General features: G+C 41.6%; 1 protein-coding gene across 1 annotated transcript; it reads right to left on the bottom strand.

The window, feature by feature from the left end:
• Window positions 1–1,701: 1,701 nt before the first annotated feature.
• TM4SF20 (transmembrane 4 L six family member 20) lies at window positions 1,702–12,365 on the bottom strand. Its single transcript, XM_040228462.1, has 4 exons — window positions 12,144–12,365; window positions 5,731–5,796; window positions 3,669–3,820; window positions 1,702–2,030 (listed from the first exon to the last, which is right to left on the bottom strand). Exons 1-4 carry the CDS (start codon window positions 12,324–12,326, stop codon window positions 1,739–1,741), a joined length of 693 nt encoding a protein of 230 aa, XP_040084396.1. The 5' UTR covers window positions 12,327–12,365; the 3' UTR covers window positions 1,702–1,738.
• Window positions 12,366–17,727: the final 5,362 nt, after the last annotated feature.

Below are 17,727 nucleotides of genomic sequence, written 5' to 3'. Positions count from 1 at the left end.
ACAGGGAGGCCTGGCGTGCTGCGATTCATGGGGTCGCAAAGAGTCGGACACGACTGAGCGACTGAACTGAACTGAACTGGGAAGGCTTTCTCAAGTAGGAGATATTTAACAGTAAATAGGTGTTTATAGGAGCATAGGGAGAAGATCTTTATACAGTAAATTGGTTCAGAAAAAAATGCCTGTAAGCTCTTAATGTTACTGATTGGGGTACGCAGGCAGCTATAGGAATTGTAAATTATTTCTAGAATCTTAAGCCCAGTGAATATAATATATAAATAATTGAAATTAAAATGCAGGCATGATCATAATTCAGAAAATGGTAGATTTTGAGTTTTGTCTATAACGTTTTAATATGGCCAATACACTGTTTTGTTATCCTCTCTTTTGAACTTGGCATATGTATAAGCCAGATTGTAAAAGACTTGATTTCCCCCCCCCCAGGTATTTATTGTTTTTTAATTACTATGAAAAATGCAAACATAAGAAAATTGAAGCATGTGATGAATTGCCATATACCTGCCACCTAAATATAATAATTAACATTTTTCCATTGCTTCATTTTTTAGCTGAAATATCTTAAAAACATGCTATTTTCCCCAAACTCATAAATATGCATTTCTGAAAAATAAAGACATTTTCCTGCATAACCATAAAACCGTCATCAGGCATAAAAAACAAACAAAAGTCCTTAATCATACCTAAACCAGTCCTTGTACATGTTCCCCCAGGTACCCTGACAAGTCCACATAGTCCATTTGGTTGAATCATACCTGTCTCCTTGGTCTCTTAATCTAGAATAGTTCCCTCAACCCATCCAACCTTTTGTTTTCTTTCTTGTACTACATTTTCTTGTTGAAAACAGTTGACTGTTATGTGCTGTCCCACCTTTTGAATTTGTCTGAATACGTCCTCTTCTTGGATTTCCTGTAAATTTAACGAGGTCTGAAAACTTGATTATATTCAGATTACCTTTCACACTTGAACAGCTTGGAGGGTTAGGGGCACCAACTTTCTACACAGTCAAATGTTAGAAGTGTTAGTTGCTCAGTCGTGTCTGACTCTTTGCGACCCCATGAACTGTAGCCTTCCACGCTCTTCTGACCATGGGATTTTCCAGGCAAGAAAATGTGGCTCGCCCTCCATATAATATGCCTGTTTTTTCCATATCCTTGGTTCAACTGTATCCAGGGCTCTTGTACCCACAGATTCAACCAAGAGTACCGAAAATCATATGGTACTCTGGTATTTACTTTTGGGGAAAATCTGCTTCATAAGTTGAAGCACAGTTGAAACCTGAGTTGTTCAAGGGTCAATTATATATATTAATCTTTTTTAATTATAAAGAAATTAAAAAAAAAGAAAATCCCATACTTTGACTTCTGTTATAACTTCTGTCCTACTTACTCTCCCTCCCTTTCTCTACATGTGGGAATATGTTAGAAAATCCAAATAATAACACAAGTACAGAAAGACACAAATAACCAGAAAGCTTCTCTCCACTTTTCTCCAAAGTCAATGATTGATATTTTTCTTTCCATGTGAGAATTTGCATTTACCAGCATGCTTAAATGTGATTTGTTTTTTAATTATATCAAAGTGAACTTTAAAAACAACCTTTGGGGTAAACTGACTCATCCACAGCTTTCTAGATAATGTTCTGTTATTGAACTTCCAAAAGCATGTCTTTTAAATGTTCTCCGGTGATTTAAACTTGTATTTCCGTTTTATTGTTACTAAACTACACGATTTGGCTTCTTCGTTTAGAGACTCCTCCACACAGACAGCCAAGGAAGCCGATGATTATCTGACTGAGTCCAAACAGCATCTCGAGAATGCCCACGAGCAGTAGACCTAAAAATACTGAGAAATGGATAATCCTGTGTTTGTTTTCTATAGAATTGAAGGGCAAGTTGTATACTCTCCAGTTACTGGCTGTTGTGTTGGTGATGGAGGGATTATTGGAATCCGTACGAGAAACACAGGAGTCTTCAAAGAACCACTGCAGATCAAAGGATTCGTAATAACTGGTACTGAAAAAAAAAAGGAAAGAAATGATAAAAAAAAATTCAGAAATACCACTGACCATCTCAAGAATACATCATGGCCTCCAGAAAAGGACATGTCCAGTAAAACACACTGCTTTTAAAATATTGTGCCCAGAAACGGTAGCTAGGATCAGGGTTCCAGAGGATGTACCCTTGTATGCTTAACAGCTATAAAAGTTTTGATTCATTATGTATCTCATCAACAAGCACTTCTAGGGGTTCCCTGCTGGCTCAGTGATAAAGAAACTGCCTGCCAGTGCAGGGGACACAGGTTCGATCCCTGGTCCTAGAAGATCCCACATGCTGCAGAGCAACTAAGCCAGCAACTTGGCACAACTGCTGAGCCTGTGAGCCCTAGCGCCGGTGCTCTGTAACAATAGCCCCCACTTGCTGCAACTAGGGAAAAGCCCAAGCAGCAGCATAGCCATAAATAAGAAAAGTGAAAGTGATGGGTTCCTTCTCCAGGGGATCTTCCCAGACCAGGGGCCCAACCCAAGTCTCCTGCATTGGCAGGCCAATTCTTTACCACTGAGCCACCCAGAGGGAAGCCCTCTGATTTCCTCTTCCAACCCTATTAGTAAAGGGAGTTTCTTTGGATTTTGATTCACAACTGTGGTATGCAAATTTTGAGAGAGTTTTCTTTTTTAACCATTCAAGATAAGGAAAAAGGGAAGCAGGTTTTTTTCCTGTAACCGCAAAAGTGAATTCTAGTTGTTTTCCATACTGAACGATGTATAATTAACAAATGAGATTCTTATTTTCTTTCAGTTTTACCAGTTGTGCCTAGATTAAGGCACAGAAGCATTTTACAAGACTGAAAGGAACCATTTCCATGTAACTCCTCAGCATTACTTGCTACTCTGTGACTTAAACTTTTGACTCATCCCCATGCCTATAGTGTATTTATATTATGTTTGCATGATTCCACTGGCTGCTGCTTTGTTTCTTTTTTAGGGGTTAGTGGTAAGCCTCTAGATTTTATTTACTCACTGTGCTTTTGTTCAGATTTTCAAAGTAATATATGCTTAGGTTTTACAAGTATAATTGGGCTTCCCTCATGGCTCAGACAGTAAAGAATCTACCTGTAATGCAGGAGACCTGGGTTTGATCCCTGGTTCAGGAAGATCTGGAGTTGGAAATGGCAAACCATCCCAGTCTTCTTGCCTGGAAAATTCCATGGACAGAGGAGCCTGGTGGTCTACAGTCCACGGGGTCTCATAGAGTCAGACATGACTGAGTGACTAATACTTTCACCCATTTTGCTATAAGTTTACTTTGATCGGAAGTAGTGCTCCTTTCACTCCCCAAGGGCGTCCTCTGTTACCATTCTTGAAGGATGAAAGTTTCTGGTGCACATTTTCAGATATTTTTTATATACATGCACATATGCTGCCATAGATTTTTGGAAGACAAGGATAATCCATCTAAGACTGCTCCTTTTAGCCAAGACCATACCCAAAGCATTCTGAATGCAGTGATTCCTGCATCTCTCTGAGGTTGCACCAGCTGGGATTACTTAAATCCCTCAGACTGTTCCATGAGAGAAAACATGGCACCAGGTCAGCACCACAGTCTTCTAACCTAATTAGCTGCAGCTGGGTAAGGAAGCAAACAGTTACTTACGTTAAGTTTTTAAGTGAAAATTCACAACTGGAAGTTGTGTTGCTTTGAGAGTTGCAAATGAGAGGGCCCTCCGCGAGAGCCTGGATGGACACCAGCAGGCAGTATACAGCTCCAATGACTGTGATGGCGTTCAGAAGTGATGAAAGAAACATCTGAAAAATTAAGTAGGCACGTTTGCACACATTATTACATGAGCGTAGTCTGTTACAAGTTTCAGCAGCATATGTGGTCTTTATCATCCACCGCTGCCATTGGCCAGCTGCCTTACAGATCTTAGGATCTAGGTGTGATTAGGTGCGATTTATGCAAGAAAGCAGAGGGCAAGGTCCCTGCCATTCGATTAGACTCTTCAATAGATTGTTGGTCTTGGACTTCCCTGGTGGTCCCGTGCTTAGGAATTTGCCTACCAATATAGGGGATACAGGTTTGATCTCTGGTCTGGGAAGATCCCACGTGCCATGGGGCTACTATGCCTCTGCACCACTACTGACCCCACATGCCTAGAGCCAACGCTCTGCAACAAGAGAAGTGCACATGCTGTAGCTAGAGAAAGCCCACAGAAAGCAGCAAAGACCCACTGCAGCCACAACTGAAAATAAATAAATGATCATTGCCATTGTTTCTGAAAAACCTGAACTTGTATGCTCTACCTGAACCTTGTTCACTTCAGTGGACCACTACAATGTGTCAGGACCAGAGAGAGACTATAAATAACTAGCAAAGTAACTATAATGCTAGATAAATACCAAATGTTAGAAAAGGTATTTTTTTAATTAATTTTCTAATTTATGGTTATAAATATGACAGTTTTAAACAGTGGCTCTTACCCCTGGGAGCATATTAGAATCACTTAAGGTGCTTCTGAAAAATACTGATATAGAATCAGGGAGGGCCACAAGCCATGGGTATTTTTAACATTTTCCCTAGGTGGTTCTAACGTTCCCATCAGGCTGAGAATCATTTCTTTAAAACCTTAGACTCAGCCAGGAATATTTACTGTGATTTCTGGTTTATTGATCTGCTTGCTTCCTTAAAGAATTGTGAGAGGAGTCCTCAGAGTTACTGTGTAACCATGTTCATGGCATAAACACTGGGAAATTTGGAATCTGATGGTGGTGGTGTGGATACAAATCTCCCTGCTAATGGTGCAACACTGGCAGTTATTTCCTTTCTCTGAGGATTAATTTCTCAGTCAATAAAACAGAAATCATAAAACATGGATTTTCAGAAAAATAAGATAACATGCTTGAAAATGTTCTGAGTACAGTGAGAGACTGGAAAAGGAAATGGCAACCCACTCCAGTATTATTGCCTGGAGAATCCCTTGGACAGAGGAGCCTGGCAAGCTATAGTCCGCGGGGTTGCAAAGAGCCATACACAACTGAGCGACTAACACACACACAGTGAGAGAAGGTTAGTAAATATTAATTTACTTTTCAGACTTTCTCTTTTTTTGCCACACCAAATGGCATGTGGGTTCTTAGTTCCCTGACCAGGCCAGGGATCGAACCTGAGCCCCCTGCATTGGAGGTGTGAGAGTCTTAACCACTGGACCACTAGGGAAGTCCTCCTTTACTTTTGACTTAGTTACAATCTTAAACAATCTTATGTTTGGGGGAAAAAATGTAATGTTCTCTTTTAACTGCATAAAACATTCTGATTCTAGTAAAACAGTCTTTCACATGCATGAGAAAACTGAGAGTACTTTTCCCTGAGTATTTTATACACATCACAAAAATAACGAGTCCTCGAGTATTATGAAACTGATTACAGCTCTGAGAGTGACTTATAAATCTTTCTTTGAAAACCTTTAGACTGAAACTGAAGATTGAGGAAAGGTCCAAAAGCTGGCTCCAAAAATAAAGTTTCACGGGAAAGCAGAAAGACAAACTTCAGTCTCAGTATTATCGTATAAATCCTCCTAAATAGCATGTGTCTAGGACCAGTCCCGCCACTGGAGCCACACAGTTGATGCAGTTGATGCTGATGCCTCGGCGACTTTGCTGAGGTGCCAGGAACTGCTTCTGCCCTTCTGCTCCCAGACCAGCTGCACTGTGCTCACCCCGGTTTTGTTGTTGCAGCACGCTCTTTTCCTCGCTGCCAAGGACATCGTTGTTGCTGGAATGGCCTGGAAATTACATCAACAGGAACGATGAATATGATTACTTCCCAGCAGATGATAAAGCAGTAATCTTCACCTTCTACTTACCAGCAGTTGTGGGAAGCCAAGGCTTAAGAGAACAAGAAGGAAGTGTGGCAGTGTCCTTTATCTTGTGATCCCCGTTTGGACCATAAAGATTACAAGGGAGGGCAAAGGATAGGGGATTTCAGGATAGTTTCAGACTTTCCCGTCTACATTTTAACACTACTCTGAGTCATCATGAGAGAGACTTGGATTTTAAATACAGTGAGTTATTTATTAATTATTTTGAAAGAAATGTTTCTGAGAGAGTTGGTTGCATCATCCAAAATTCACTTAAAAAAAAAAAAAAAAAACCTATAATCTGCAACCACTTACCCAATTTCCCTAAAATGGTGTGAGTTAATCCAGCAACTGTTCAGAAAGGAAATTGATGGTTTTGTCTGCCTGGCAGTTGGGAACTAAGAATTCTATCATCACCCTTCTCCCACTCCCAGGGGCACCACTAGCTCCCTCATTCCCCAAACTTGTGATTTGAGAATTATTTTTAGCTCTACATTCTCCTTTTTACTCCTGTGTCCATGGTATGAAATGGTTTCACTTCACGTTGATGTTTTGTATTACATTCAGTATCAAAGGAGTACATACTGCTGGTGAAAGCTATAAGGAATGATGTCACATTCTCAGGAGTTAAGTTCAAATGTTTACCAATAACTAGTCAGCAGCTGGGGTTTCCCCGATGACTCAGGAGTAAAGAATCCACCTGCAGTGCAGGAGACATAGGAGATGCGGGTTTGATCCCTGAGTCAGGAAGATCCCCTGGAGGAGGACATGGCAACCCACTCCAGTATTCTTGCCTGGAGAATCCCATGGACAGAGGAGCTTTGGTAGGCTGCAGTCCATAGGGTTGCAAAGAGTCAGAGATGACTAAAGCGACTGAGCAGGTACTCATGCAGTCAGCAGGTATGACTAGAAATTCTTCCTGGAAGAAGTTTTATATCGTTGAAGGGAGGGATGTCGATTACTTCCTTCTGCTTAAGAAATTTTAGCCACAGGGATTTTGGGTTTGTTTCTGTTTTCTGCTGTCTCAGCACAGCTGCCCTTGGGTAGTTTTCTGTCCTCCCACTCTTCTTTGTAACATTTGGTTGAGTTCTAACAGCATAACAGGCACTGTTATAGCTATTGTATGTCTTTTAATTTATTCACAACCTCTTAAAATTCCTATGAGGTAGGTGCTAGCTATCCCCATTTCACTGGGGCGGAAAACTGAAGCCCAGAAAGCTTGAGGAACTTGCCTGAGAAAGTAGAAGAGATGGGGGGAGGGGGGGTCAAAGCTGACCACTAGGGTTCCAGAGCCCAGACTCTGAACCACCATTCCAACCACACTGGCCAATTCTTAACAATTCTCTTTTCCTTCACAGAGCTTATTCATTCTCTTCCCTACCACCACCGTCACCTCCCTCAGTCATCTCAACGTCCTCCTAATTGCTCCTTCCCCCCAATCTACCTTTCCAATACAATGTCTACCTTTATCCTTTCAGAGCAGATCTAAGATTGAATACCTTGGTTTAGTCACTAAGTTGTGTCCGACTCTTGGGACCCCATGGACTGGGAATCTACTAGGCTCCTCTGTCCATTCGATTTTCCAGGCAAGAATACTGGAGTGGGTTGCCATTTCCTTCTCCAGGAGAACAGGCATCTTTCCTGCCTTACAAGGCAGCTTTCCTGACAAACTTCACTCTTCTCTGACCATGAACTGACTCCGAAAACACTTTGTATTTTTATCAAGCTTTGCCTACAGACTACCTTGAACACCAGCACCCTTATGATTCAGAGGGCACATGTATGTATAGTAGCCTAGACCCTCAATTGCTGAGAGCCCAGAAGAAAAGAGAAAAGAAATTTATGCACCCAAACAGGTGCCAGTGATCATAGGCTACACATCTTATGTGGTACCTGTAAGTGATATTGCCTTCTGAGCTTAAGGAACAAATTGTTTAGAATAGGAACTGACAAACTATGGCCCACAGCCTCTTTTTTGTAGTTTTATGAAAACACAGACATGCCCATTCACTTGCTTAATTTTTCATGCTGGTTTGGTGCACAACCAGGAGAGGTGAATAGTTGTGAGGGAGACTGTCTGGCTCCCAGAACCTAAAATATTCACTACCTGGCTTTTCACAGAGGGAAAAAAAGCTAACCCCGATTTAGAAAATTAATTAATCTGTTAAAAGAAAGTTGGAGCAACATTAAATTATAATTTAGATGGATAAGTCATTCCATGTTCCTTATTGATATAAATTAAATTCTGCTAAATTTCTTAAAGATTAGCTTATTTCAGAGATGCTGAAAGAGATACATTCATAGTTCCCTTCTCTTACGAAGGGGCTTTATAAATAATAGCTTTTCATATATGAATCTTCACCTGGTTGACTTCTGGCATGTTGACACATCTTTGTTACATTATTACCGGCAATTTGATAACTCATTGTATTTCAACCATTTTGCCCATTCAGAACTTTGGAAATTAAAGGGATTCTTTATAGGATGGACATTAAAATGTGCAAGTGTGTGTGTGTGTGTGTGTATGACTGAATTATAAATCTTGCAGACTGTCTCCTACAAAAATAAGTAATCTGGAGAACACTCTTTCTCTTCAATTCCTAAGCACATTCGAATGTATCAGAGTTTTTGTGAGACTATTTTTCTTGATAGTCTTTTGTTTTTATAAAGAAAAGAAGTAGCATTGTTCACTTTTCATTACAGAAGCCCATACTTTCATCCTGTTTTAGAAATAAGGCATAGGATTTCATAAATGAACTCCAGAATAGCTTTAGACCACTACAACTCTGTTAGAATGCAGATTTCTGGGACTCCTCAAAGTACTTGAATATGAAAGTAACACACAAAACCATGGCTCACTATAAATATAAAAACTGTATTTTGAAATTTTTATTAAACAGTATTTTCTGATTTAACATTCAACAATTTCTATTCTGAGACTTTAATAATTGATTATTACATAGTAAGTGAACTCAATAAATAATCATGATTAAGATTAGGCTTATAATTAACCTATAAAATAAAACAGTCTTTCTATTATTTAGAGGAAATATTTTAAGGAAACATTGCAAGTTGTTTTTTTGGTACTTGGGAAAAGAATGTGTATTGATTTTCCATTTAGCAGATAATAAGTGAAGATAATAATATTTGAATAGTCTTAGTCATGGTTTCAAAGATGAAAAGATTCATTTCTGTTTCGGGTAAATCATAAAGCCATAAAATAACTGTATTTTATGAAGTGATCGATGATGAATTCCATAGTTTTTATTATTAATGACTTCTTACAAAATTCCCTGTCTTTGAAACTAATTTAAAATGCTGCAGGTTAGAACTGGATTTCAAGAATTATGACAAAAGTGCTTATTAAGGGAGTGATTTCTGTGTATATACAAGTATATTGAGAGTTCAATATTTTGAACTAAGTCAGCATTTAGATTGATGTAAAGGACACAATTCTCTTTGAAAAAGATATTCTTCCACATTCTATACATGGCCGAGGATCAAGAAAATAGCCCTTCTATCATCCACCTATTTGCTTGTGAGCCTAGAGTTCGAATCTCTGTCAATAAAATGTCTTTTGAATGCTTAAGAGAGTTGTTGATGCTGTGAAGATGTTGCATGATACTGAGTAACAGCAAGAACCTGGTGTGATAGCAATACATTGTTAGTATTTATTGAGGGTGATAAAGGAAACTTTATCTGGAAAGAAAGTCTAGATTCTCTGAAACAGTTTCATATTTACATAATCTTTCTATGCTTTGGTTTCCCGGTTACTTGAGTTTATGGGTTAAGTTGTAGATTTTGTCTTTCCCTTTGTCAGCCTGAGACAGGTGATGAGGATTATGGTGCTAATACTGATGGGAAACAGAGGTTTGGAGTCTGATAAATCTGGAATTGGGTTTCACGCCTACTGTGCTACCTTATTAACATTCTTAACCTTCTCTTGGTCTGTTAAAATACAAATGTTAATCACTACTCAACCAGATTTTTATAGAGTTTAAATAAGGTAGTGTAATGTATGAAGTCAGTGGTCTCTCTGTGTTTCATATATAATGACCCAAAAGCAAGGAGATTGAACCTGTCAATCCTAAAGGAAATCAACTCTGAATATTCATTGGAAGGACTGATGCTGAAGCTGAAGCTCCAATACTTTGGCCACCTGATGTGAAGAGCCGACTCATTAGAAAAGACCCTGATGCTGGGAAAGATTGAGGGCAGGAGGAGAAGAGGACCACAGAGGACGAGATGGCTGGATGACATTACTAACTCAATGGACATGCGTTTAAGCAAGTTCCGGGAGATGGTGAAGGACAGGGAAGCCTGGCGTGCTGCAGTCCAGGGGGTCGCAAAGAGTCAGACACTACTGAGTGACTGAACAACAAAGACTGTTTTGATGTAAGTCAGGGAATAAGACTAAGAACAGTAACTGATCATCATTATAACACAAATGCACATGCAAACAAGGGTGCATTTCTCTAGCATTCATGAGACCACCCTTAAGTAGGCCCTCAATGGTATAACAAAAATAAGCCTCTTGAATGCTGAATTTTCCAACTTTAATTACATTCCCACTTTTACTGATACGGAAACAAAATCACAGGATAAATGATTTGCTAGTAGTAATATATTGGGGACCCACCCAGAACTGAGATATTCTGCCAGGTCTGAAAACAGGATTTGTTGCCACACCATGGGTCACACCTAACCTATCTGCACCAGAATTCTCAGGAAAAGGCATAGAAATCTGCAAGTATTACAAGTGCCTGGGGGTGATTTATGGCCAGGTACATTGGGCAGTTCTACCTTACACTGCTCAGCTACAGATTTCAACAAAGATAGACCTATTAATAATTATCAAACTTTAAACAAGCACCATGATGTTTGGGTTGTAAGTAAGATCTGAGTCAAAAAAGTCGCTGAGGTTAGAGAGAGCCAGGGTTTCAAGTCCCAGACCTCTTAGGTCAACTCCCCTAGGGGCAGGCAGTGTCATACTCATGCCTCATAATTTTTATCCAGTAGGTTCACCGGGTATGAAATAACCCACACCCTTCCTACTGAACACTTCCTCCTCCTGTTGTATTCCCTGTGAATACCTAGAGACTGGGATCAGCAAAGGAAAAGCTGAGGCAATGAATTCAAAAAGTCTTTACCACTACCTCTGAAGCTTGGGAAAGCAGACTTATATGCAAAGAAGTATTGAAATGGAGCACCCTCCTAAGATCCTTGCCCCTCAGGTCCTCAGCCTGCCTTTTGTCTGTGGAGAAACTTCAGCCAAAGAATAAAATTGATCAGAGAAGTGGGAAAATGCAGAAACAAAGGGAAACAGTGAAAGGAGACCGAATGATAACAATGTAGTCATTAAACAGGCTTCCCTGGTGGCTCAGATGGGAAAGACTCTGCCTGCAATGCAGGAGACCCGGGTTTGATCCCTGGGTCCGGAAGATCCCCTGGAGAAGAGAACGGCTGCCCACCCCAGTATTCTTGCCTAGAGAATTTCATGGACATTTTCATTCCTTCTCAAGTAATTCATGGACATTTTCATTCCTTCTCTGTAGGTAATATTCTGAGCCAGATTCTGTGACCTGCCTTATAGATACTGAACTCCCCACCAGGTGGAAAAAGTTAACTACATGGTGACCAGAATGTAGCCATGACATAAGCTGCCACAATTCTGAGAACCAGCCTCAAGAAACTTGGAACAAACTGAAACTGAAGACTAACTGTACCTAAAACAATCGAGATGACGCTGGTCAGACCACCGGTGACCAGTTTCAAGATGGCTGTCAGAGCTGACTGTGCTGGTGTTGCATGTAGCCGCCTCCCTCTGTCTATAAAAGCTCTTGTCCACTGATTGTTAGTTTGAGGGAGTTGGATTTTGGAAAGGCATTCCCCACCACCACCACCACCCCCACACACACACAATTGCTGGCATCCAAAATAAAGCAAAATTTCCTTTCCACCAGCCTGAACTCTAATGGCTTTTGAGCAGTGAGCTGCCAGACCTGGATCTGGTAACAGTACGATACATAATAATCCAACCAACTTTTATCAATGTATTATTATTTTTGGCCCAAGCTCCCTAGCCTATACCACAGTTCATTTAAATTGCCATTCTGCCCTGATGCCAATACAAGTTAATACCATCCCCATTTCCCTGCAGTATATCCTCAGCCAAGACATAGCTCACTGCAAGGCTGCAAGGTTGTTTTTAAATCATCTTCAATACAATAGGCAGGCCTTTCACCAAACTGAGTCAAGTAAATTTCACTCACCATCACACCTGCTCCAATAATTCCAGGGAACCACCATTCAAAGCAGGAGATGGGGTTTTTAAAAAATTGGTCTTCATCCACTAAGTTGACAATTAGAGGTATTACATTGAGAGTTACTCCCAACAGAAGTAGAACCAGCAGGCTGAATCCATTGCAGGCTGTCCATCCTTCACAGCAGGTCATGGTTACCCACTTGTTTAGGAGAAATCCTGTCTGGGTGGCTGTTTGTCTGGCACTGTTTTGCCTTTTGTCTTGTGCCTTCTAAATAAAGCTCAGCACTTATTAAAAAAAATTATAGAAAGCAGTTCAGAGTCCAGTAGGGCAGGACATTATTATGAGTATTACAGGAAGTAAGGATGATTTTATATTATGATGGGGTGGAGGAAGATAGGTGGAAAAAATCTATAAGTGCTACTAGATAAATTTATGCATGAAAATAGGCAAAAAAAATTTTTTTAAGCTTAAGATACGCTCTTCTAATACATTTTACATTTTACAAGTATGCCATATAAAAAGTAAAGTTAAGAGTATCCAATTAATATAACCTATTTTTTCTTGTATTGACATTAATATCAGCTATGAAAGTTCCTTATTTTGAAGTTGTTCAACAAAAAAATGAATATATATAAGACTGGGAGAAAAAAAAATATTTTCTCCACTGCAAACATTCTTAATTAGTGGAAATGTTAGGGTTCAGTTTCAGGCTGTATGCTCATACACACAAAACAGGCTTTCTACTTCTTAATCTGTGCCTTATGAAGACTGACTACGGGTCCTGCCTTTGTTTCCTGAGATGCCTCTATATCCTTTTTTTTTTTAATTTATTTTTTAATTGAAGGATAATTGCCTTGCAGAATTTTATTGTTTTCTGTCAAACTTCAACATGAACCAGCCACGGGTATACATATATCCCCTCCGTTTTGAACCTCCCTCCCATCTTCCTCCCTATCCCACCCCTCTAGGTTGATGCAGAGCCCCTGTTTGAGTTTCCTGAGACATACATCTAATTCCCATTGGCTATCTATTCTTATAATAAATTTTCTCTTTGTTAATACTTTAACTGGGTTTCCTTTTTTTTCCTTTTTTTCAAACAAAAGCTGGAAGTTACTAACACCGAGGATAGAAAAGTATACAGATAACTTGTCACATGCCATACTAAAACAGCAAAAGAAGTTCAGAAAAAAAGGAAGGATTCTATCAAGATGGGCAAAGAATCAGGATTCCTCTAGGCTTTGGAAGATGGCTAGAATTTGACACAAAAAGATGGTCAGAATAATATTTTGTGTATCAGAGTCAGTTGCAGAAAACCCAAACTCTTCTAGCTATCTTAAGCTGGAGGAAGTGTAACTGAGGGATTCCCTAGTGGCTCAGATGGTAAAGTGTCTGCCTGAAATGCAGGAGACCCGGGTTTGATCCCTGGGTCGGGAAGATCCCCTAGAGAAGGAAATGGCAACCCACTCCAGTACTCTTGCCTAGAAAATTCCATGGATGGAGGAGCCTGGTGGGCTACAGTCCATGGGGTCGCAAAGAGTCGGACACGACTGAGTGACATCACTTTCAGTTAGTGTAACTGGGGATTCGTGTGTACAAAACTGCTGGGAGGTCTGGAGGGGCAGGCTCCAGCGTGGCCTCCAGGAGTGCCTCCTGGGACGTGACGGCCAAGTGGCTGCAGGGGAGCTTCTGCCTCTGCAGTCCTCAGAAAGGCAGGGAAATTGAGAAACCACCTCTACAAGGGTCAGACTCAAGCGTGTACCACAACAGTCAGTCCAGGGAGCCACAGCCGTTGCTGCTGCCCCTGCCCCTCCACACACACAACAGTGGTAACAAGACCCTGGAACGCTGAACTTGACTTCTGCTGTTGCTGCAACTGCTTCTTAACACTGTGACAGTACAGAAAGCTCAAAGCCTCCTCCTGCACCCATCTGCTTTCAGAGCCACAGATGGAAGTAGCTGAAAGAGGGCCTCCACCTCCTTGCTGTCTTCCAGTGCATGCTAAGTCACTTCAGTCGTGTTTGACCGTGCATGACCCTATTGACCATAGCCCACCAGGCTCCTCTGTCCATGGGATTCTCCAGGCAAGAACACTGGAGTGGGTTGCCATTTCCTTCTTCAGGGGATCTTTCGGACTCAAGGATCGAACCCGCATCTCTTACATCTCCTGCATTGGCAGATGAGTTCTTAACCACTAGCACCATCTGGGAAGCCCTACCGTCCCCCATATTGTTATCAAAAGTGAGGTCTGGCTGCTTGCTGCTCAAAAGCCAACAAAAAAGCAAACTGAGGGAAAGGAAAGTTTGCTTTATTTCAGATGCCAGCAACTGAGGGGAAGACAGACTCCAGTCCAAAGGCTGACTCCCCTGCCCTCGCCCCCACCACTGACAATCATGGTGCAAGAGCTTTTATAGGCTCAGGGAAGGGGCTACATGCAAAAACAGCACAGTCAGCTCTGAGTGTCATCTCGAAATTGATGATCTGACCAGCATCATCTTGATTGTTTTAAATACAGTTAATCTTCCGTTCCAGGGTTGGTTTGTTCTCATTTCCTTCAGATCACTTGTCAGAGTTGTGGCAGTTTATCTCATGGCTACAGTCTGGTCATCATATAGTTAACTTCTCCACCTGGGGTTTCAGTATCTATAAGACAGCTCACAGGACATGGCTCAGAATATTATCTATAGCTCTTGAAGAGGAACTAAAGGTCCTTGTCTTTCCTCAATGGCCAAGCTATCATTTGGTCTCCTTTGATTGTTTTCCTTTGTTTTTGCATTTTCTCACTTCTCTGATTAAACTTATTCTTTGGTTACAGTTTTTTCTGCAGACAAAAAGCAGGGTAACTACATGGAAGAGGAGGCAAGGACAATGGGATCTTCCTCTGTTTCAGTACAGCACAAGGATTGATCTAATCACCGCAACATCCAGACCTTAGAGGTAGAGTATTCTGGAAAATGTAGTGTTTAATCATCACAATCTCTATTGTACAGAAACGTATACTAGAATTACATTGACACAGACATTGAGCAGGATAATTCACCATAGTGATTTCATTCAAATGGTATGGAAGAAAGCTTTCTCTAGAGTATGGAGTATTACCATTACTATGTATCATTTAAGTGATTTCGATCATGTGTCTGTTTCTTCCATGGCTTGGATGCCTAGAGTGTCTATAGATACGCTTACATGTCTAGGCTGACATGTAACATTCCAAATGAGAACACCCTTAAGAATATTAGGAAAACATGTTTCTTCAAGACCGAAGAGAGTTAACATATGAGAGAGGATGGCGTCATGGTCAAGAAATGTTTGTGCCATTGGTGAAAATAAGAGGTAATGCAAAAGCACTTTGTTCTGTCCTTTCCCCCAACCCGAAGCTTCCCCTCCTAGTCACATGCACACTGTGGACCTAGGAGCAGTAAGGATCACAGCCAAACATCAGGGACCACGTTTCCCAAAACTCTCTAGCTTTTACCATCTTCTGCCCACCCGCATGAAAGGCTATGTGATCTTAAGCAGCTCCAACCATGCTCTGAGTGCGCTTCACAGTACTACCCCAGGAGGAATTCACGCAATATTGAATGGGTATTAAACACCCACCCATGTTCTGTCAGGCATCCTCTTCTAAACACACTCCAGTCAAACCACCTGAGGGTTTTATTAGAACTTGGGCTTTATACACAGATATGGCTAACTGTCCATCAACATTCATGCTCTTACCTTTCCTAAGACAGTGGTTGAGAAGTGTCTGGGAACTATAGTTCCCAGTTTCCCATGCATCTAGGTTGGGCCATGTGACTTCTTCTAACCAATGAGAAGTCACTTTCAATCTAAGACACTTACAAAGTGACGGACGTTATCTATTTTCTTCTTCTTTTCCATCCATAGTTTGCAGACAAGTAAGCTGCCTTGGAAGTCATGTGCTGAAAATACCAGCTTTCATTAAGCTAAATCTCTACCAGTTAGAGGCCCCATGCCCTTCCCTTTCTGTCCATCTAGAACTGTTCAAGATAGTTGACATCAACAAGCAATAAATGTCTATTGCATTGTCATCATATAATGTGTCAGTGTTAGAGTAGCTAACATTACCCCCAGTAAATCCAGTGTACCCCTTGTCTTTGGCCTTATAACCTTCCTAACCTTTGCAACATGTTGCCAAACATCAACTATGTCACTCCCACCTCTCTGAAAACGTGACATCAAAACAAGACAGGGAGATACCATATTTTCCTAGAGTTTTATTCATAAATTATATTCAGGAAGATTAGGGAACATTAGAAACTGTAAGAAATGTACAGTATATAACAAATATAAGTAGGAAGCTGTGCTTAGTCATGTCTGACTCCTTTGTGACCCCCATAGGCTGTAACCCTCCAGGCTCCTCTATCCCATTGGATTTCCCAGGTGAGAATACTGGAATGGGTTGCCATTTCTGCCTCCAGGGGATCTTTCTAAACCACGGATGGAACCTACATCTCCTGTGTCTCCTGCATTGCAGGTGGATTTTTTACTGCTGAGCCACTGGGGAAGCCCATAAAGTAGGAATGCAAGTGGAGAAATCCCAGAAACAGAAAAGTACATGTTTCAAAAGAATGAAATATCTTTGAGAGTATTATTTCATTCCACTGAGCTCATTAATAGGAACTTTTGCACCCTCAGGACCAAGCTTGCCTAGAGAATTTTGATTAATGGATCATATTGGGTTGAGAGTTGTTTGTATATACATAAACAAATTTAATGCCCGCTATAACCAAAGAATATACATGAGTCTGTGGGGTAGAGAAACTGTGAATTTAATTTTGAGAGCTCAGTAGATATATGTACTGCTAGAGTTGTAAAGGTTCATGGAGATTCTTAGCTCAATCTTTTTGCTGTATAGATGAATAAGTAAGACAGTAAGATTCAGGGAAGCTGAGGTGATGCACTCATGGTTAGGTTGCTCTGGCAGAACACGGACATGAATTTGGGATTTTTGACCTCCAATCAGTTGTCTTTCTATTAAAGTATAAGCTTGATGTTTAGATGAACCGGATGAGATCAAAGTTTCGGACGTCTAAAAATCGAAGCACCTGCCAAGAGGACGCTGCCTAGTGGCAGCCTCGCTACTGACAGTAGCCCTGCCCCCACCACAGCCCCACGAGTTGCAGCTGCAGGTGTGGCAGTGGCGGCAGAACACAGGGGCGCGGCGGCGGCCCCGCAGCGGCCGGGGAGCAGGGGCAGCGGCTGGCGCCGCAGCTGACCTGGTAGCATCTGCAGGTGGTGCAGCTGCCACAGCCCCCACCGCAGCCACGGCCACAGCCACGGCCACAGCCACGGCCACAGCCCCCGCCACAGTTACCAACACAGCCCCCCCCACAGCCCCCACCACAGCCACGGCCACAGCCCCCCCCACAGCCACGGCCACAGCCACGGCCACAGCTCCCACCACAGCCAGCGCCACAGCCGCCCCACAGCCCCCACCACAGTTACCAACACAGCCACTATCACAGCCCTCACCACAGCCCCCGCCACAGCCCCCATCCAGCCACGGCCACAGCCCCCACCACAGCCCCCACCACAGCCACGGCCACAGCCACGGCCACAGCCCCCACCA

Source organism: Oryx dammah, unplaced genomic scaffold, assembly GCF_014754425.2.
Source record: "Oryx dammah isolate SB20612 unplaced genomic scaffold, SCBI_Odam_1.1 HiC_scaffold_27, whole genome shotgun sequence".
Lineage (NCBI taxonomy): Eukaryota > Metazoa > Chordata > Mammalia > Artiodactyla > Bovidae > Oryx > Oryx dammah.
This window is presented reverse-complemented; position numbering and strand designations above follow the sequence as displayed.

Coding starts and splice junctions, on each gene's coding strand:
- TM4SF20 (XM_040228462.1), bottom strand. CDS start 12,326: ATGACCTGCTGTGAAGGATGGACAGCCTGCAATGGATTCAGCCTGCTG. Junction 5,797..12,143: donor TTATTGGAGCAGGTGTGATG/GTGAGTGAAATT, acceptor TGTAATTTCCAG/GCCATTCCAGCAACAACGAT. Junction 2,031..3,668: donor TTTTCACTTAAAAACTTAAC/GTAAGTAACTGT, acceptor TTTTTTTTTCAG/TACCAGTTATTACGAATCCT.